The sequence below is a fragment of the Denticeps clupeoides genome, chromosome 12 (assembly GCF_900700375.1).
Source record: "Denticeps clupeoides chromosome 12, fDenClu1.1, whole genome shotgun sequence".
Taxonomy (NCBI): Eukaryota; Metazoa; Chordata; class Actinopteri; order Clupeiformes; family Denticipitidae; genus Denticeps; species Denticeps clupeoides.
This window is the reverse complement of record NC_041718.1, coordinates 5,862,069-5,883,562: the sequence shown is the minus strand read 5'-3', so window position 1 is coordinate 5,883,562 and position 21,494 is coordinate 5,862,069. Positions and strand designations below refer to the sequence as shown.

The 21,494-nt window shown below is 43.8% G+C and overlaps 2 protein-coding genes across 28 annotated transcripts in view; both read right to left on the bottom strand.

The window, feature by feature from the left end:
* Positions 1 to 8,741, bottom strand: part of itpr1b (inositol 1,4,5-trisphosphate receptor, type 1b) — a 94,368-nt gene extending 85,627 nt beyond the window's left edge. For 26 of the 27 annotated variants that reach the window (XM_028998073.1, XM_028998077.1, XM_028998082.1 and 23 more), the window contains exons 1-3: positions 8,580 to 8,741; positions 6,995 to 7,108; positions 2,832 to 2,902 (exon numbers count right to left, since the gene is read on the bottom strand). In XM_028998073.1, coding sequence (XP_028853906.1) covers positions 2,832 to 2,902; positions 6,995 to 7,086 — 163 coding nt within the window. In that variant the 5' untranslated portion in view covers positions 7,087 to 7,108; positions 8,580 to 8,741. Of the gene's footprint in view, positions 1 to 2,831; positions 2,903 to 6,994; positions 7,109 to 8,579 lie in introns of those variants that run through there. The other variant, XM_028998095.1, reaches the window with a different exon arrangement.
* A 6,500-nt stretch (positions 8,742 to 15,241) lies between these two features.
* Positions 15,242 to 17,810, bottom strand: setmar (SET domain and mariner transposase fusion gene). Its single transcript, XM_028999129.1, has 2 exons — positions 17,654 to 17,810; positions 15,242 to 17,476 (listed from the first exon to the last, which is right to left on the bottom strand). The coding sequence occupies exons 1-2, from the start codon at positions 17,738 to 17,740 to the stop codon at positions 16,721 to 16,723; spliced, it is 843 nt and encodes a 280-aa protein (XP_028854962.1). The 5' UTR covers positions 17,741 to 17,810; the 3' UTR covers positions 15,242 to 16,720.
* Positions 17,811 to 21,494: the final 3,684 nt, after the last annotated feature.

Here is a 21,494-nt window from a genome sequence, read left to right as displayed (position 1 = left end):
TGTGGACTCCCTCTCATGCTGCCACTAGAGTGACAAAAACATCAGCCAGAAAGTATAGGAACTGAGAAAGTATAGGAACTGGTCTCTTTAGCTTTCGCATGGTCTGATTTGTTACATTACATTAAAACACAAAGTAAACTCATAGTATAACTTTTTCAGTGCAAAAGGGACCGTTTAATTTTCATGACCTTGATAGGAGAAAATGAATCCCACACTGCAAAGTGTTCTGTCTCACTCAGGAATTAAATTTATTAAAAGGCTTCCCCTGGAGGTCAGCCAGGGGCTTGTGAAGGACTCCGATCACACTGATGCTGCAGATACGTCTAGAAAACATAAGGAGGCATCATGGAGTCACTATAAGAGACCCAAGAAGTACAGACAGGGTCTGAAGAAGATTGTAAGTGGTAAAAACTGCCTCTGGTTAAAAGATATTATTACTGTGCTTCAATTAACTTCATGGAAACATTTGGAGAGAATTTGTGCAATTGATGGCACTCACATAAAACTGCATTCATATTGAAACAACGTGTTTTAGTGCTAAAAATCGTGCAGTCTAACAGTAACACAGCAGCATGACAAACATGCTGGGAGCTGCCTGCTAATGGGATGCTGCATACTAAATGAGATCACCTATGCCAATCAGGACTACAAGGATTACACCAGGAGACAGGACAACACTGGAGATTACTGAAGCTTAGTACTGCTGAATGGCTATACTGAACATTTTTACAGAATAAAACATGACCAATGGGTTTAAAAAAAAAAAAAAAAAGACCGATTGTTGAATTTGATCATCACCATAATAAAACCAAAAGATTCAGAGAATCTGGAGAAAACTAAGCGGCAAGGCAAACAACCAACATTGGGTGCCCGTGACCTTCGATCTCTCAAGCGGCACTCAAATCCATCATCATTCGGTAAAGGATATTACTATGTGGGCTCAGAAATACTTCAGAAAACCATGGTAATCTACAAGTACAAGTTAACTCTACCATGCAAAGCGAAAGCCATATATCAACATCACCCAGAAACTCCGCAGGCTTCCCTGTGCTTGAGCTCATCTGAGATGGACTGATGCAAAAGTGTCAAAATTGTTTTTGGAAATCATGGACTTTTGTTCCAAAGAGGAAAACGACCATCCAGCATCTGTGATGGTATGGGCGTGTGTTAGTGAAAGGTACATACAGGTTTTGAAGCAACATCTAAGCAACGTTTTTTTTCAGTGACGTCCCTGCCTATTTCAGCAAGACAATGCGAGGCCACATTCTGCATGTGTTACAACAGCGTGGCTGCATAGTAGGTACTAGACTGGCCTGCCTGCAGTCCAGACCTGCCTCCCATTGGAAATGTTTGGTGCATTATGAAGCACAAAATACGACAGCTAAAACCCCAGACTGTTGAGCAACTGATGTTGTACATCAAGAAAGAATGGGAAAGAATTCGGCCAACACAGCTTCAACAATTAGTGTCCTCAGTTCCTAAACACTTATTGAGTGTTCTTAAAAGCAAGGTAATATAACAGTAGGGAAAATAAGCCCTGTCCCAGCTTTTTTGGAATGTACTGCAGGCATTAATTTCAAAATGAGTGAAATTTGAATACAGGTTGAAAAGGATTTGCAAATCAATGTATTCTGTTTGTATTTAGGTTTCTACACAATGTCCCAACTTCATTGGAATTGGGGTTATAAACGAAGGCTTTGAAAGGCTGATTAACCAAGTCACAAACCTAAACTGAACCTAAGCTTATTAATTGCAGACCACCAGAAACAAATGCAACCCACTGTGCACAATTAAACAATTTCTACTGTCCCTTAAAAGACAATTTTTTGCTAAATTTGTGGAAGAAAAAAACAGAATAAGGACTACCTTGCAGTACTGAAGAATACTTTCTAAGATAAAGTGGTAAAAGCCTGGAATAGTGCATGGTGTAATGTTGTAAGGTTTCAGTGAAAAAAAAACTGCAGCATAGACACTGGTGACGGAAAAAGCACATCAAATCAGATCTACAGTTTTGTGTCATAAAGTACCAATGAAAAGATACTAGAACAATCCATATTAGGTATTATTCTAAATAGCAAAATGCACTAGACAAGTAAAGGTCAATTTTATTTGTAAAGCACATTTAAAAACAACAATAGTTGACCAAGGTGCTGTACAATAAACAGTTGTAATAAACAGTGGACTGACAAAACTAAGTAGAAATTTACATTCAAAATTACCTATAACAATGGGTCATAAAAAAATAAGGTAGCATAACATAGCTTTCTGAATATGTGGTGCTTCCTGTTAAAGTGACTAAAATATGCAGCTACGTTGTAGGAAAAGGGTTTATTTGGTCTTAACACTTGGCTTTGCACTTCGGTCATTTGCAACAGTGATGCCTCTTATTACTTGCTTACATTAGTAGGAAATGGAAAAAGCTACGACTTGGCCAAAATGGCAAGCTGCCATTTTTAGAGGTACTTACAGGCCTTAAAAATGTAAAAGTTTTGAAAGTGTTTAAAAATTGTGCTCTTTACAAAACAAAGATGAATGCAGTGGAAAAAGTGATCTCATGTGAACTCCAAACTTTAGGTGCAGGACTGGGTGCAGCTGCAGTCCTGCCATATAAAATAATCCAGCAAAGATAAAATGAAACATTAAACATTAAGACCCTGTCCCGTGATCTCATACATCACGTGATGTCAAAAATTCACACACAAAATTCATTTGAGAGCATGTCACAGAGTCACCAAGTAACAAAACTGTCCTCAGTGAAGGACCAGGACAGTGACATCATCTGATATGATCGTTCCCTTTTGACATTGAGAGGGGTAAAAAGCTGTACTCACCTCTGAACTTCTTCGGAGGGTTATTGAGATCTCCTGTGTCTGGCTGTACAACACAACGGTCGTCTACAAGTCTGGGGAGATGCAACAAAACACATTAGACAATATTCCTGCATGTACCACCCACATCCCATTCTACTTTGTAACTGTACGCCTCCACTTTCTGATAAAATTATATACTGCAGCATGTGTACAAAATGCAGCCTTTAAAGAATTCAATAGACAGAAGCAGGTAGCAGGCAGAGTACATGGAAGAAGGAACCATGTGCAAACCTAAAAAAAAAAAAATAAGACAACACCATCCAAAACAAAAACCACAGAAGCAAACCAGAATTAGCTGATGACGGCCAACTTCTAGTTGTCAATTTGTGCTCGTGCCAATCTGATTATCCCAGGCTGAGACGCATTTCAGGCATGCAGTAATACTGGAGCAGACCAGGCCAAATAAAAACAGAAGTGCTTCAGTTAGTTGCCTTTAGATTCTTTACATGATGAAGGACTGAAAAAGTGAAACCAAGAATCGTGCAAAAAAGACTATATTGTGCATTTGGTTTTGCAATTCTTTTATGAAATATAACATTGAAATATGCCTAGAATGTCCTCTCCGTGCCGTTTTTTCTTGTCATAAGTATGCTTTCCATGCATTTAGTAAGTCAATATCATTAAAAGGAGCCAGGCAACCGTTAAGAGGCATCAATAAGCCAATCCAAAGTTCACCACAGAACTGTACAGCTACATTTGGCAAAGAATAAAGGGGACAGATAAACACATGGTACTGTTAAAAACTCCATATTGGCTGTTTGTAACAATAAACAAGTAGAGTGACAATAAAAGGCCTCTTTCTATCTGTTTGGAAGTATGTGTTTAGGCACTGCAACACCTTGCAGAACTTAAAAGCTCCAGTAACACTGGCCCACGTCACTATCACAGACAAATCGGGCTATAGTCGTTCACACTGCAGCCTAAGCAGTTTTAACACTATGCATGAAGTGCAAAATAAAGGACATCTGTTTTTTTTTTTATTTTTGTTAGTTAGGATATCCACAGAGAGGTTTGTCTATTTCACGGTTTAGGCAGTCTCTGGTATGAGCATAAGTATCTTACACATGGTTTCCAGAGCCATATGTTATTGTTACTTCAGGGGCGTGTGTTCTCTTGAGAGGACCACTTCATTTCAGGCCACAATATCCTTTACTGAACTCAAAAAGGAACAGTCCCAACTTGTATTTTTATTATACTCTGCATTTGTAAAATTCCATAACTACTCGTATTTTAATAGGATGGTTTGTTTCTGCAGGTGAAAAGCATGGACCCCTCATCTCGGCGCACCTCCTGGATAAAATGCTGCAACACAAACACAATCAGGAGAGCAGAGCATCCAAACAGCAGGAATAAAGAGGATAGTAAATATTCAGATTTTTAAAGCCTTATTTAAAAAAAAAAAACATTTAAAACTGTGAGAATGTGTTTCTATGCACAACGCTTTACATTTACATTACACTGCTCCTAAGTAGCTTCAATGGGACAGATCCAGGTCCCTGGATCTGCAAAAGCCCAGGTGGCACTACGCTCTTGTCCCTGAAAGGTCATTGGCACACAACACAATAAAACACCTTGCGTCCAGCATTTCTAAAAATAGCTGCCTACCTCCCTTCATCTAATCAATACCAACACCATATCAGCAGAGGGAGGGAAGGAGGGGGGTAAGAGTCACATCAAGAGCATTACTGTGCAAAACAGCACTTGACAAATGAGTGCTGTCAGGGTGGCCTTCTTCAAAGCGCCACACATGCTTCCGTTGCCATAGTGTGATGACGTGAGACCATTGCTGTTGAGAGGAGAAAAAAAAAAAAAGGCACAGAGAGACGCGTCACAGACTGGCAAGGGCACCAGCTGGTGCCATCTTGGGATTAAGAAAGAGCAGCCAAATTTTCCAATGGTTTCAACCAGTCAGTCAAACATGAAACTATTTTACATAAAATGTCTCTCTCTTTTTTTATTATGTTATTTTTTTGGAAACAATGTGTGGTTTTTTGTAATGCGGTGCAGGTTATACATGTTAACATTTATCCTGAACAATGACAGGCTTACAGGTCATGACAACCAGACGTGACAATTCAACAGCCCACAACAGTACAGCATAGACATTCAGATCCTAAGTTGTAACTGGACTCCAAATCTTGTGGAAATGACAAGGTTCATCTCTCAAGTAGAAGCTAAGAGCTTCAAGCAGCATAAATTCTAACATGTGGGGTGGTAGTAGCCACACTCGCCTATGAACCAGAAGACCCAGGTTCAAGTCCCGCTTACTACCATTGTGTCCCTGAGCAAGACACTTAACCCTAAGTTGCTCCAGGGGGACTGTCCCTGTAACAACTGATTTTAAGTCGCTCTGGATAAGGGCGTCTGCCAAATGCCTTAAATGTAAAAAATGAGATGCTGGCACTTTTTTCCCCCCTGACATGCAGATAAGGTTAATCAAGGACTTTTTTAAGGGTTGTAATGGCAATAAACCCTCATCTCCAATCCCAAATGCTGAGGCCATGTTACATAGGATCAAGCAGCTCTGATTGGTGCAACATAGTTTTATACATAGAGCACAAGTAGGAGATGTGAGCCATCCCTTTCTCTCTCAGGCATCACTACAAAGTCACCTTCAGGAAACAGAACTGGTTCATGCTATAAATGGGCCACCTGTCTAGTTGTTACTGATGGAAATAGACAAGTGACATGAACTTCTGTAAGTGACTCATAATCTTGACAAAAGTTGAGTAAATTGCATGAACTCAGGTTGAGATGAGATAAAACATTGAATCCAAAATTCTCTGCTCTGGGCTCGATAACCTGGAATTGGCTCTGAAACCCAAGTGTGCATGAAGCAGTTATAACAAACGCAGCAAATGAAATAAATAACGCTACATGAGGAACAAGGGGATTAATTTCTACATTTATGAACATCAGAGATCCATAAAATTGTGCAGCTTCCTTTCATGTTGTCACCTGCCTCGGATGAGAGGGTGCTCAGTAGCAAATTTAGGCCAAGGGTGGGCAACCATTATGCTTAAGTGAGAGGACTGGAGAGATTTCCTCTCCAGTCCTGATCTAGCTAATCAGAGCCCTGAGGAGCATCTGATTAGGAGAACGTGGCTTCCTGTGAGAATGTGCCTGCTTGCAATTGACTGGTTATTACAGCTGAAAAGCACAGATCCTGGGGAAAACACTTTTTCATGTCCACTTTTCACTCATGTGGCAGTGTCAGGATGCGTAGCCACATTTCCAAACTGCACAAGTTCAACTAGTGAATAAAAAAATACATCTAAAGGAAATTGTAGAATGGAAAACTTCTACACATCAGTGTTATTTTTTGGCAATTTGTAAACATAGTATTTCATAAAACTGCAATAGTTTTTTTTTGACGAGCCACAGTCAAAGAAGACCAAGGTGTTCTAAATTCTAATAAGATAATGAATCACAACACTTTTTATTGGCAATTAAAAAAAACTTTTTTTGCGCAAAATTGTAATAGAAATGCAGCTCATGGCAAGAAAACTTGTGATAACACAATTTAGAAGTCACTGCATCTAGCTGTGACTACAAGTCATTTCACTACGGTATTTCCCTCAGGGTGCTGGTGACATATTTTGCATGAAAGGGGAAAAAAAAAAAAAAAAAAAAAAAGAGGAAACAGGCTTCAGAAGCCAAGGCGGTTGAACGACTTGACTGCAACCAAGCCTCTCGGCCCCTAAAGCCCTACATCTCACCCTGGCCTTTCTGCTATTCTTCCTCCTCGCCAAGTACAAACTTCCCTCTTCCGTTCAACATGTTCTTCTTGCTCACACCTCCTTAATCTCCTCTCCGTTTCTTCTAGGCCCTCAATCCCACCGCTGCTCTCTTTTTTTAATGCATCTGACAGGTAGGAATAACACGGAAAAACACTCGCATGACATTTAGGCTAATTGCTTTCCCCCATGACAATAACGCTCAGTGCAGCAGGAGTTAAGCATTATGAGGTTTCGTTTTTAATGACCAACCAGCAGGAAGTTCATAATTCTGCAGCCACCGATGACGACTCACTTTGAAACCTAAAATAGTCCCCTTCACAGAGCTGATAAGAAAACGACACTGTATATACAACGCATGACACCATTATGCAGAATGAAACCTACCCTAATGTGCTGATAAATCCATTTGTTGACCCCTCCGCATACAGGGAGCAAATGTCCCCGATGTGGAGGAAACTTGACATTTTGTCCGACATTTTTCTCCACTTGTGTTTTGGCCTGTAAAAGCAAACAAGAGAAGTCACTGACACGTAAAAAAAAAAGCTATACAATTTGCCCTACACGTAGGGTATTTTCATGCTCCGCAGGATCATAAACCTGCCGCTGATGCACGTTGTTCACACTAACAAAAAGACATCAGTATGTATTAAGCCCAAGTCCTCCGTTCAGCTTAGTAAAGTAAATAAAGTAAAGTAAAATTTGTAATTGTAAAGCAGATGTTCAATAGAAGAAAAACACTCCACTCCACACCTTCAACTGAATACAAGAACTCCATTCTAGGAGCGGGGACATTAGGTCAGAAACTAATGTTAGGTAGAGAGTGATACAGATCTACATTACAGACGTGGTCCGCACCATTTTAACAAGTATCGTGTGGTAATCAGGTCTGCAGAAAATCCTCTTGAATGATTCTTTGTGTAAAGGTGACTTTTCAAACCATGTAATAGTTTACAAGGTTCGACCAGTGTTTGACTTTGGCCTGCAGAATACCTACATATCAAACCGCACAACTAAAAAAAGTGAAGTGATCAGCACGCGGTGACACAACTAAATGTGTCCTCTTAACCCATCGCCCTTGGTGAGCAGTGGGCAGCCATGACAGGCGCTCGGGGAGCAGTGTGTGGGCTTTGCTCAGTGGCACCTTGGCAGACCGGGATTCGAACCGGCAACCTTCTGATTACGGGGCAGTGTCCTTAACCGCTAGGCCACCACTGCCAATATTACGTCTGCAGTCACCAGTGTGAGTGCCACTCTGCCACATGAGTGACCCAGTCATGAAATGTGTGTGTCTCTCTCTCTCTCTCTCACACACACACACACATATACACACATGAGGGTACAATGAGCTTCGAAGGCACTGATCACACTCATCACATCAGATACACAAATACTGCGTTACATGCGCGACAGCCACTGCGTGTTCTGTTGTTGTCGAACACGTGGCCGTTCTGTAACGCGAAATTAACCGCGTGGTATCAAGCACTTGTTATAAAAACGCGTGCACGCATATATAAATATGCATAAAACGATGGACAGCGGATTCACTCAGCCTGGCGGGTCAGACCAGGTCGCGATTCACCTGCTGGGAGCGGGTCCCCAAAACGACAGGCGTCGTAACACCACCAGCGTGGTGACCGCAAAATAAAAACCTGTGCTGGCGTTGGAAACTTGTGTAAGAAGGAGAACGCGTCCTGGTTCTGTCGTGGGAGAGCCGCCACGGTGAGCACAGCGAGGATGCTGCTCGGGTTAACTGTTACCGCACCGCACCGCACAGCGCGGGGAAAGCGCTTCACGTCCAGCTGTCCTTGCTGGGTACCCCGGGCATCTAAAACACCCACGCCGAGGGAGCGACAAGAGACGGCGCTATTCCGGTGTGGACTTCGCCAGGTGTACCGTGAGGATGGATGCTCGCTTTCTCTTCACGGGCATTCACACACACAAAAAACACACACACAAAAATAAACTTTACCTTCAGGAGACAGACAGCGTGCCGGGAGCGACAACTTATTCACGACGAGGAAAGGTCCACGAAACAGTCCGCGGCTAATTCCATGGTACTGGAAGTCCGCTCGGTGACAGTTTAATTACTCTCCGGTACTCCGCTCCTCGCCGCCTCCATACGAGCTTTAAAGATCCGCCTTCGAGTTGTGGCGCATATAAGGCCGCGGTGGCTTGTGGGTAATGTAGTTTCTCACGGGCGACGCACGTGCGCTGTGAAAGGCCAAGTCGTGTATTTATGCTTTTACCAAAGTATCAGTACTGTTTTATAGAAGAAGATTATATAACAACAATTATAATACACTGTATAATAGATGTATATAGACGTTTAGCTCTACAACAGTAGTTTTGACGTTTTAGGAAATCAAGAAAAGTCTATTCAATTTTGAATTAACTCAACAATTCACTATAGGTTGTGACGTCAGAAACAGAAGCGCATCCTCTTGGTGACTGCCGATCTCCTGCAGTGAGATTGATGCCTTTTTAAAGAATGGGGAGGATAGGTGTTTTGAGCTGCTGTCAGAAGCTGCTGTTAAGACTCGTCACAGATCATAGTTGTGTGGTGAAAATGAGGGTTTGTTTTATGTGCATATGTTCATGCATCTGTTTAAACTCAGGAAAACTTTGACCCACAAACCAAGTGGGTGATCCACTTTTTTTTCTGCGTTTGGCCCACTAAAGACTTTCATGTTTTTCATTAGAAATGGAAGGCATTCAGGGACGGGTTTTGGTGTGGAGATGAATTAGAATACCCATTCTTTACACACTCCCCTGATGAAAGTTGTGCCCATGGCTGTTGATAGACCTCAATTACTTGCCAAGTTAACCTTGGAGACGTGCGGACAATTACAAACCCGACAGCAGACATTGTTTGTCGTGCTTTTTGTGCTGCTGATGTATAGTATATTCATAGTACACAGTTTATTAAGTAATCGGCTTATTCTGTACTCATCATACTTGCAGTTGCACATTAATTGCACACATTGAAATATTTGTTGACGATCGTGGGTATATGTCTCCATTCAGCAATGTAAGAGTATGAGGAGCATAGTGCAGTACGGTTGCTGCAGAGAGATATGAGTAGATGCATTAACTCAAGAGATACTGTCCTCCTCTGCACTACATTTTGCTCCTTGTTCACCATTAAGTCCTTTGTGATGGAAATAGCTGTGGTGTTTTTTTGCTTTTTTTGTGAGTATGCGTGTGTGTGTGTGTGCATGTGCCATCCCTCTTCCATTGCAGCTGGTGCTTTAGATCTGATTTGCACAAGATGTCATGCATTGCTTTGATCAGTAATGCATCAGTGATCTGGCTAAAACTCTTGCATATGCACATCTCTGATTCACACCAGCGTTCCCAAATAAAGCCTTTGTATTTGATTGAACTGTACACACATGATGAAGTGTGTCTGACAATGTATTTTGTTGTGTTTTAAATATGATATTGACTTAATAGTAATAGAAACGGTATTGTTGCATTACATTGGGCAAATATTGGGTATTATGTAGTTGAGTTAAAGGAGGTTACATCACCATTTTATGAGTTTTCATATTATTTACATTAAGGTAAATTCTTGACTTTATTTTATGGAAAAGGTGAAACTGGGCATAAAATAGCACTGGGCAGAAAAGACAATTATTTACAACACCTCTCACTCCATCTGTCAGTTCAGAGATACATTCACAGCTTCTTTCCCACTCTGTCGTTTTGACGGTTTTGCCACAGTGACGTACACTGGAAGACAGCCCATTTTTCCATGCTAATTGAGGGGTGGAGCTGTGCGAAGGGACTGGGACAAATGTGTCTGAGAAAGCCCAGAGGCGACACCCCACACAGATGACCACTGATGAACACTTTGGAATGTTACGCAGAGAGTGGGAAGCTGTTGTCGACTGACTTACACAGAGCGGAGGTGGAATTATGACAATAATAGGCCCCCTGTTTTAGTCCAGGGCAGGGGATTGAACTCACTCGTGCTATCTTGACCCAAGATGGCATCATATTGGCTACTGAATCAGTGCAACTGGTAAAAGACCACAGAATGACTCTTAACTCATGCCTTATAAAGTTTTGTATAATTTGCCTGATGGTGATGTGAACTAATTGGCATGCAAACAGTGTCATAAAATAGTTGCTATTGAACATATTTGGGGGAAGTGGATAAAAGTATTTGTTAAGCCAAAGCATTTCTGAAAGAAGCCCATTGTGTTGCAGGAAACACATGCAGAATTATGGAAACTATGACATGATATGTCACATCAGTATTTCATGGCTCACTGTGTGCAGGCTGGTAAATGCTTTACATTTTCTTCATCAAAATTTACAACAGCCTGTTGTACAAAATTCATTCTCTGCAGGTCCCGTGTACTGGTTTGTGTTTTTGCTTTAACTGTACCCCATGTGTTGGGATTTTTCCTAATTTAAACCAGAAAATGTAAAAATACTATTATGTATTTTTATCATATACGTAATATGCAACAAACGATTTTATTACAACAGCTAATTGCAATTTATATTACAAAACATGCATTAGTAATCATGTCACATCAGGTCATAAGCACTGAAAAGCTGCATGCTTTTTTTATTTAGTTTAATAAATCCATCTATCTATCTATCTATCTATCTATCTATCTATCTATCTATCTATCTATCTATCTATCTATCTATCTATCTATCTATCTATCTATCTGTGTGTGTATGTGTGTGTGTGTGTGTGTGACATGACAAATGCATTAAATGCATTATTATAATTATTCTTTTAAAAATAATAAAGCATGGAAATGAAAACAATTGATGTGTTTATATGCCAGTAGAGGTGCTTCTCCTCCACCCTGCAGTCAAAATAATGGGCACTGCAGACTTGCCCTACAGGATAAAGTCCTACCTCACTAAAAATAAAAGACAATTACACAGCGATAATGGCTTGGCTTTTCCCCGTGGACACATGCTTATTAGTCCAACTATGGAGACCTCTTAATTAGAGTCTCCTGGTTTGTGTTACACCTTTCATTGGTCCCTCAACTGCTCTAAACTGCCATTGGTCAGGCCTCTTGTATTCCATTGCAGGAAGCACTGTAGAAAACAAAACATCTGCAGCATGCACTGTATGTTCAGTTCATTGTTTGTGGATGAATTATTCATGTTTTTATTCACTCATGTAACATGGCTATTGTCATTATTATGTGGCTTATTCCTTTGCACTATGCAGCATTCAGGAAGGGATTCCGGTCTGTATCTTATTTCACCATCTTGGGAGTTTAAGAATACACTGTATGTGCCGCTGCCCACTCTTTCTGGTGGTAACTATGGAAATATGTTTCTCTGATTCTCATGGGTTGTTATTTAGAGGAGGTGGTTCAGAATTCACTCTCAGGCAGAGCGGAGCGACAAGAATCTCTAGAGCAAAATACATGCTGAATACAAGCCGTCCACTTGAACCGTGTAATGATGAGTTTATACTATAAATTGTAGTAACTGCAGAGGATGAGGCTGGTAAAAAAGGCAGATTGGTTTCCTGTAACACACTGTGTAATTTCCATGGGTTTAATGGTAGTCTAGAGCAGGGGACATTGACAGACAAGCAGCACAGTGAAGCCTGTTATTGGAAGAGCATGGAGAGAGACCAAACGGGGTGAGGCCCACCATGACTAGAAGCGTTTGGTCTGAACCCCGGTCATTCTTCTGCATGTTTTTGTACCTCAGCAAATGAAATATAATCAGCGCTTGTAGCCCAAAGTGCACTAGAGAATGAGTCCTGATTACCACTGATTACCTAATTTACCACGACGACCACACAGAGCGCCACACAGAGGGCAGTGGTGGCCAGAAGGAAGCGGCCCCGTAATCAGAAGCCGATCTGCCAAGGTGCCACTGAGCAAAGCACCGTCCCCACACGCTGCTCCCCGGGCGCCTGTCATGGCTGCCCACTGCTCACCAAGGGTGATGGGTTAAATGCAGAGGAGCACCGTGTGCTGTGGTGCTGTGTATCACAAGTGACAATCACTCTTCCATCTGAACTGCACACTCCAAATTAAAGCTAACAAACACTGGAGGAAGCTTTTGACGCAGCCGCGCATGTCAAATCCCAAAGTACCCGCCAAGTAATCTGTCCTTCACTTTCAGGTAATCTAGTTAGGGCTATCCGCAAAATAAACTGTGGGTCTATTGATCAGTTTGTCATACTGAGGAAATGCGGATGGAATTTTCACCTACATGTACCACCTAACGCCTCAGCAGCAACGCCTATAACAGGGCAAACTACCTTTTTATCTGATGGTCCAACCATGCCTCAGCTAAAACAGCGCAGTAATAGGATTGATAAGGGCTTAGTACAGCAAGTCAAGTGCACCATAGGCTATTTTAGGAGCTAATGGTGACGGAGTACATTGCAAAAACAGCTTTGGTGAAGACGAGAGTTCTTAAAAAGTGGACACGGTGTCTTTACCAGCACAACTGGGTCAGGAAAACGACACAAAGGGCGCCAGGCTTAAAGGGGCTAATGAAGAAAGGTGAGGAGGTTGTGCAGGAGGATGCGAACTGGGTTAATCATTACTAAATCATCTCCAAACCAGAACCAGGCCAATGGATCACATTTGGTGCACTGTGCACGAACACATTGCTCTTTGAAGGCAATGCTTCGAACCATCTGCCAAACCACCAATTTGGTTCCTTGTAACAATACATTCATCGACTTGCCCTCAGATGGTGGCAACTAGATCACCGTAGTGATCATTGTTTTCAGAATGTGACATCTCTCACAACAGAAGTTTGCAACGACCAAGCGTCTGATCTGTGTTGTTTTTTTATTTCAAAGCAAACCCCGATGCAAAGGAATTTATGACGCCTGTAAACAAGGTAAAAACGAGACAAAAAATTCAAATGGAAATGAGATGTGTTGACCCTGTGCAAGTACAGTGGCTCACATCTGCGCTGTCACATTAAAACCTTTTTCATATGAGCGTAAGCCTTGGAATCGGCGGTGACAGCATCTGTTATCTCATTAGAGACACGTTCCACTTCTAACACGGCAAGTGGCTTCATCCCGTTTTCATGCTTGTCCATCACACAGCATGCAGCATTCGCTTTCTGTCAGTCACCAGATTGTGGGACTGAATGGTGAATTATGAATAGTTAAAGGGGTTCTCAATGTTTCAGACAAGCACAGAACAGATCATTACTTCTCAGTTGAAAGAAGACATTTATTTAATAATTAAAAAAAACTGGCAAAATTCCCTGAGTGATTAACCTTAATTTGAATAAATGTGGCAACAGCTCTGAAATGCACAATTCTATCAAGGGCAATAACTTGTTCTTGATACTTTCTTGATTCTCTTGATATTTGAGAAACCTAAGAGTACTTGGGGGTAAAGCACAACATGCCTTTTACTTTGTCTGAACCGATAGCAGCAGCCACTGTGAAATACTCACATTTACAGAAGCTTATGGGGCTAGTCTGATTAAATACACTGGCACTAGAAGCAGTCGAGGCTTGATAAATGTCAATGTCTGTACCAGTGATGTTTGAAATTCACCTACATGCCCTGGGAAGAACTTTAAATTATGATTACTGGAAAAAAATGTAAGAAATAAAAATGTAAGAAATTAATGGATTTGGAAATGGACAAATAGGGGTGGTAGTAGCCTAGTGGGTAACACACACGCCTATGAACCAGAAGACCCAGGTTCAAATCCCACTTACTACCATTGTGTCCCTGAGCAAGACACTTAACCCTGAGTGTCTCCAGGGGGGGACTGTCCCTGTAACTACTGATTGTAAGTCGCTCTGGATAAGGACGTCTGATAAATGCTGTAAATGTAAACAATATATTGTTATATGCAAATTCTACATATACTGTATAGCCTGTTGCCTGTTACAAAAAAAAAAACAAAAAACATTCCCTGACAGCATACGTGACATAATACAGGGTTCTTTAGCCATTGCCACTCCCATCTTTTGCATTTTGGGCTGGTGAGATATGCTGAGTTAGTTTTCCTCCGTTCAGAGGCCTTCGGTGGCCACTCTGTCACATTTCTGTTGAACAAGTGCAAAGTGCTCCACGTTTGTGGTCCGCTGCGGGCGTTGCTAGGTGACAGTCCGATGTGGGCTACACAGTTCTGATCCCAAACACTCAAAGTGAAACACAGCGTTCAACCGCGCTACAATAGGCGAACCAATCAATACCACTTGTTCTGTTGCCATAGAGACATGAGAAAGCTCACTCACCAATTCCATGAGTCATGAGACACAAACAGAATTTGGTTGCTGTCAAAGGCCCAGCGGTCTGATTGTGTTACAGGGAGGAACATTCAGAGGTTTGCCAGCCAGTGCCATCTGCGTGGAGGGCTGGCATCCGCGTGAACTCAGCAGCATCCTTCTCACAGAGGAATGCGCTTCAGTCGACCGCTGCCCAGACACACACACACACACACACACACCTCAGTAGAGTCAAACGATGTCAGAATGTGCGTGTGATGCAATCCTAAAATAACCACTAGTCCCACAGAATTTTGTAAAAAGATATTGCTTCCCAATATTTACCACTATTCACGAACACAATTTCTGATTTTACTATGGGACATACTCCAGAAAATCTCTCTAAAAAATGTAATTAACGTGCAGAATCTTTTTGGCCTTTATTTGTTTTCATCACATAAACATAATATGTGCAGAAGTCATTCTGTATATTTAAATGATCCCCGTCTTTCACACACTTATTCACCGTTCTGACATTAGATCTTGTCATGCTTTTCTTTTTAAAATCACCAACAAAAAATATGAATGACAGAAATATTTGCTCTGCTTCCTATGGACATATTAATATCAACTTCGATTCTGGATCCTGTGGAACCCTGGGTAAAGTGTGCTCTCGTTGCAGAGCAGTGACTGCAGAAGGGAAAAATTCCTCGGCAAAAACCAGCATAAAGGAAATATGGCATACCGATATAAAAGCACATTTTTGAGACCAGTTTTTAAACCAAGTTGGAGGTTTCTTATTTTCATTTTCAGCAGAGGTGTAGTTTTCCCCCAGATGATCTCACTCGGACCTATGTCCCCAGCATTAGGGAACGCACCCCTTCCGGTCTTCCGCAGGGCGCGCCTTCGCTTCGCTGCGTGTGGTGGGCCGTACGCATCTGTTTACAGTAACGGAGAGAGAGAGAGAGAGAGAGAAAAAAAAAAAAAACCTGCTCCATTTTCTACGCATGCACGCGAACGTCGGGAAAATTTCGGACGGGCCCTCGAAGCGGCCCATCTGTTCTGCCGTGACACAGATGCGGCCTTGCTGGTCTCCCTTCAACGTGACTGGAGTCCCGAGCGGAACGCAGGTCTCCAAACGAATTAACCCAGATGTGGGTATTAATAACAGCTCCAGCATGAAACCAGGTCTAGACTGTATGTGGGGCATTTTTAGAGGGGAGCTTTGAGAATCCCGTCGGCGAAATGGGTCGCGACCGCCCCTGCCAAATCTGTTACTATATAGAAATACCCACAGGCTTCTTTTAATTGGACGCGTCTCACGAGATTTAGGCCTGGTGACGATCTTAAAGGGGACAGTAACGCGCACACACACACACACAGACACACACACTAAAAAAAAAAACACGCCACACGGGGTTGCAGGCAAGAAGTCACAACGCAAAACTGTGCAGTACTCAATTATTCATGCCCGCTGTCGAGCGCGGTTTTAAACCTGCTAAATTATGCACATCAAGTGATGGAGGCCTCGCCACTACCTTTCCTTTCGGACCCTTTCAGCCGGGCTTCTTCTCAAGAGCAAAGTGACACACAAACACACTTCACACCCATACTCACTTTTTTTCATGGGGAAAAAAAACAACATGCATATGACTGTATCGTCCAGCATGCTGCTCTGAACACAGGGGTCTTCAACAGAGTAACAGGGGGGGGGGGGGTTGCAGGTTCGAATAACAGCAACGTCAGGTTCTATCATTTTGAACAGTGTCATGAACTTCGGTCACGCTAATACAAACGGTCTCTGATCTCACAGAAATATGGCTTGGATGCACATTTTTTTAATGATCGCAGGGGTCCAAAAACCAGTTCATCAACCTCACAGTCCAGTTTGGCTCTTCGGTACGCACGTGAGGAGCATTTTAACTGTGTAGAACGGTCACGTCCAGAGGCAGAAAACCCGCGCACTTCTGAGTGCCGCAGTAGCAGGGCTTTCTCTGGTGGGTTCCTTTAGTTCCGCCGGGCTCTCCGGGGCCCCCCTCGCCGTTACCGAACCTGCCCGAGTAATCAAACGTGACCTCTTCATGCGCAGCAATGTCCCGCCCAGCAAACAGCGCCAACCTGGGCACCGCAGAGTGCACCCGTACGGGCGTCATGACGAGGTTGGGCTGGCAGGAGTGGTTGATGAACCTGCCAACGTTGCCCACTCTGGCCGGGTCCACGAACGTCTCATGGGCCGGCCCCTGGCCGGCGTGCTCTCGGACCGCGATGATGTAGTTCATGTCGCCCGGGCCCTGGGCGAGCTGCCTCCGCTGGGCCTCCTCGCGGCCGATCACCTCGCCGGCATATTCGCACACGAAGCGGCCTCGTGGGACGGCCTCCGCGGCCTGCACGCCCCAGCCTCGGTCCTGGGTCCGGAAGACCCGCAGCACCACGCGGTTCCGGCACGACTCGCCGCAGCCGCACAGCACGTTGCACTCCATCACCGGCCGGCAGAGCCCCGTCCCGTCGTCCTGGCGGCGCAGCAAGCCGCCCCGCTCGTCGTACGGCGGCCCAAAACGACGCTGGCAGCCGCACGTCGCAGGGTGGCAAGACTGGGCGCGGCACTCGCACCCAGGGAGGGTGACTTCGCCGGGGTCAGCGCTGCATCCAGGGCCTGAGACGTTTTCTGGTGTGTACTGAGGGACAAGGAGGACAAAGGACCCATCAATGAGCACAAAACACAGATCATTATTAACATTAACAGGGGATCTAACGTTGATCTACTAAGGTCACGTTTTTTTGTGGGAAAGTGCTGCCATCTGCCGACACTCTGATAAAATCAGATTAAACGTCTTCGGACGGCGGAAACGTACCTCGAACTCGGGGAACCCATATTCACGCACAGCGTTCTCGTCGATCGCAACCGCAACGTTTTCCAGCCCGTGGCTCAGATCCCGCATCACCACGACGGTCGCGTTATCCCGACAGCGCGCCGTGCTGAAACTTCCACTTCTCCCGGGTGGGCAGCGCGGCGCCTGAACCCGGAAGTGCCCGAGCCCGGTGACGGAACCACGTGACGCGGGCGTTTCAAAGCACACCTAACTTGCACGTTTCGGCAAAACAGATGAATTATTTCATGCACGAACCGTCTTTTTTTCTTTCCTTTAGAGGAATTGGCAAAAATTTCGCAACCTCTCCCGTTTCCTCAAGTATGTTCAATATTTAATAGATTTCCCCCTTCCATTTCAGTCACCAAGGCTGTATCATAAGTAAAAAATAATATTATACACGCAAGAATCACGGAGGTTCTAATATTTAATTTAATCAGTAGAGATTTTACTTTTTGAAACGCCTAATGCGTTAAAAACCTGTGCTTGCACATAAACACCACATGGCGGCGTGATTGCGTCATAAAAAAAGGTTCTGGCGTAGCCATACAGAGAGGCACGAGAATTAACAACAAACACGGCAACAGCGGTGTTTTTTAGGCACCATGGTCGTCTGCGTCGTCCTTTATAACCATCCCAGAAGTTACATGTGGAGAGACTGGACGCTGCTCCTTCAGCAGACACGTTGTCCGGTGCTGCAAAATAAACCCGCGTAGCCATGGAGACGTGGACAAGCTGCTGCATAGGCAAGGAGGGAACGTGATGCTCCACTCTGGTGGAGAATAAAAAAAAAGACTAAATCAGCTCAGCTGCAAAAAAAACAAAAAAGCATTTGCGGTCTAGGCTGCGGTAATGATTCGGTCCTCCCTGGGCTGGAGACGGAGAACCCCCCATCTTTATTTCAACCAAGACAATGCTCACCGCTGACCTTTCCACACACTAGTGCCACAAGGACAGATTTATCTCCCTGGACTTTGGAGATGGGAGGTGGCGGGCCTTCCCCCCCCCCTCGCTTAATAGATAGTGGGTCTGTGACCGACTTTTCACGCCTGAAGGGCCCTCCCAAAGCACCTTTCTCCAAGGGCACGGGAGCCTTGTCCAAGCTTGGTTTTCAAGCACCACACGTTAAGAAGGTTCAGTGTGGCGGCCCGCCATTCACCTCATGCACTATTTCCCGACTGGCTGAGGAAAACTGAATTCCGCACTGGACAATAACGCATCACCCCTGCAACAGTAACAGTCCTATGAGATAATAATACATCGTCCAAGGTGACTGAGCAGAGGGGTGAATCGGCGGCACAAACACTTCCTTCCTGCCTCGGTTGTAGCTCGGGGGGGGGGGGTTGCGTTTGCACTGTGGTGTGTCGCTGTGCCTTTGTCATGATGTTATTTTTGTGTTGTCATGGATAATTGATGTGCAGGGATCTATTCTCCAGTGGTGCAGGCTAGCAGATGAAGAAGGGGGGGGTTATCATTTCAGATGCAGAGAACAACTGACCCTTTATCAGGTTTCTGTGGGAACACTTCCCCTTTTCTTTCTCTTTCTTGTGCTCTCTCTCACGCTGTCTTCTCACGCATCCTCCTGGTGGTTTCCATCCAGCCTTCAGGGTGTGTGTGGCCACTTCCATCAAGGGCAGAAGCATGAGAGGGCAGACACTTCCTGTGAATTCCATTAGTTTGGAGATGATGACTGACTTTGAAGGGAGGCGAGAAAAGGCAGCCGAATGCGACCAAGGTGCTAGCGAGCCACCGCCCAGCTCAGACACACACGCAGCTCTGCTCACTCAGCAAAATGCAGACTGTCATGGGTCTCCTCCGTTAGGAGGGATCGCGCTCAAACAGAAGATCTAATCTTCCACAAATTAAGATTCATAAGCTCGGTGAGTGAAATTCATGTATATATATATAAAGACGTTCGAGCAGAAACTACCACTGTGCAACCTACTGTAATGCAATTAAACAATATGACTGCCTCTCCATGCACACAGCGTGACATTAATCATCACTTTTTTCCTTGTGTTCACCCCCCCCCGTGCTTCCTTTATAACACAACAAAGAGGAATCTGCCTCACCCCAATAACAATCCAGGCCCTAGGCTTTATATTGCTTTTCTCTTTAAATATCCTTAATGCTCGAGGCAGACAGAACACATAATTTAATGAAAACCTCGAGGAGAAGGAAAACTCCTCACATCTCTCTTTGCCCCTTTCTCTCACTCTCTGTGTCTGCAAACCCGTCCGAATGCCATGCTTCTGTAGGCACCTTTCATTGCTGAGTGTTGAGTGGCATATGTGGTACAATGAATAAATTATCAACTCCAAACACACACCACATAAACAACACCCACCTCCCCTCTGCAGCCTTCGAATCAGAGCCCATGTCAATCGGCACGCCACCAAACACTGATTGACTTTCCTTCATGGGTAGGGAAGTCTGATGTGCAGCATGTGGTTCGCTATCAGCCCAACGCTTTTGTTTAAGTCCACGAGACATAGAAAAAATTGTCCCCTTGTCGCCTTGCATCACTCAGAAATCGGTTGATCACTGTGACTCTCCCCATGCTGTTAATTGTTTCTGGAAAGGGACCTCCCATCGAGGCCATACTACAAGGACTTCGAGGTTCTGGACATGCAGCCACCATGTGAAAGAGTGGTGCCCTACTGTTATGAGAACAAAAGGGTTAGGAGCCATGAAAGACAAGAAGGAATGCAACTGGAGTAACAAAACATGGAGGATGGGTAGAAAAAGACAACAAAAAACACTGCTAATGAGAAAGTGGAGAAATTTCCATAATGCACAGATGCGTGAAATGCTGTAAAAAGGTGAAAGCTGTGCAGCCAGACGTGGTCACCATGGAACATTGTCTGGGTAGCAGCATCTGCTGCTAGGCAACAGAAATGGCAATATATAAAACTTCTCACATGGCATCACTGTCACACCACAATTTGTTACCAGCAACGTTTAGCTGTCTCCTGGGGGGTATAACACAGTAGGAACACATGTATACTGAGAGGTGTAAACTACACAGTCTTATTTGTGTGATGGTCAACTGGCTGAAGAAAGCTGAGTATACAAAGGTTGTGATATTTGACCAGACGCATGACTTCACCAACGATTTGCAAATGACATTTGGAATTTTTACTATTAGTGATAATGCACAGAAGAGTGCAGTTTCTCTACTTCTACAATTTAATTGAGCAGGACTGTAATGTTTACTTAATGACAGTGCAATCTTTAAAGTAAGACCTGTCTCCCCAGACTGGGAATACAACTCTTAACTTTACTGCTGTAATGAGACAATGATGACACATTTATCCCTCTGCGGAGCCCAGGCCATTTCCTAGAAACACTGCAACTGCAGATACGTCTCCTTTATGCGAGAGAGAGAGAGAGAGAGAGAGAGAGGGAGAGAGAGAGAGAAGGGCAGAAGGAGAGAAAGATTGAGGACGCTGCTGTTTCTAATGGAGGAAATTGTGCTGATTTGAAAAACATTTCCAAGAGGAGATGTGGGGAAAGTCGCGGTGAGCCTTAGCCCCAGGACACTTTGGTAGTGGTGAGGGCTTCCCAATCTTGTTCTTTTCAAGCAGAGCAATAAAAAAAATGACACACTTTAGCTTATCTGTGGCAAGTGAATAGATGAACGGTGTTAGCAGTGTTTCTTCATTCAGCTCAAATGGATCGAATTTCTTTTTAGCGTTGAGCCATAGCACCTGCAGTCAATGGAGTTTACCGGAAAGCTGAAAATAGAACCTGTGAAACTTGCCTCCGTGAGCTGCCTTAAAATAGAGAAAGAAACACTCTTTTCATTTTTTGGACCATTACCTTT

Bases quoted from the DNA above. Each gene is read 5' to 3' on its own strand.
- setmar (XM_028999129.1), bottom strand. From the start codon at position 17,740: ATGCGGGATCTGAGCCACGGGCTGGAAAACGTTGCGGTTGCGATCGAC. The intron at 17,477-17,653 runs GTACGTTTCCGC...CTTGTCCCTCAG, and splicing joins ATGGGTTCCCCGAGTTCGAG to TACACACCAGAAAACGTCTC.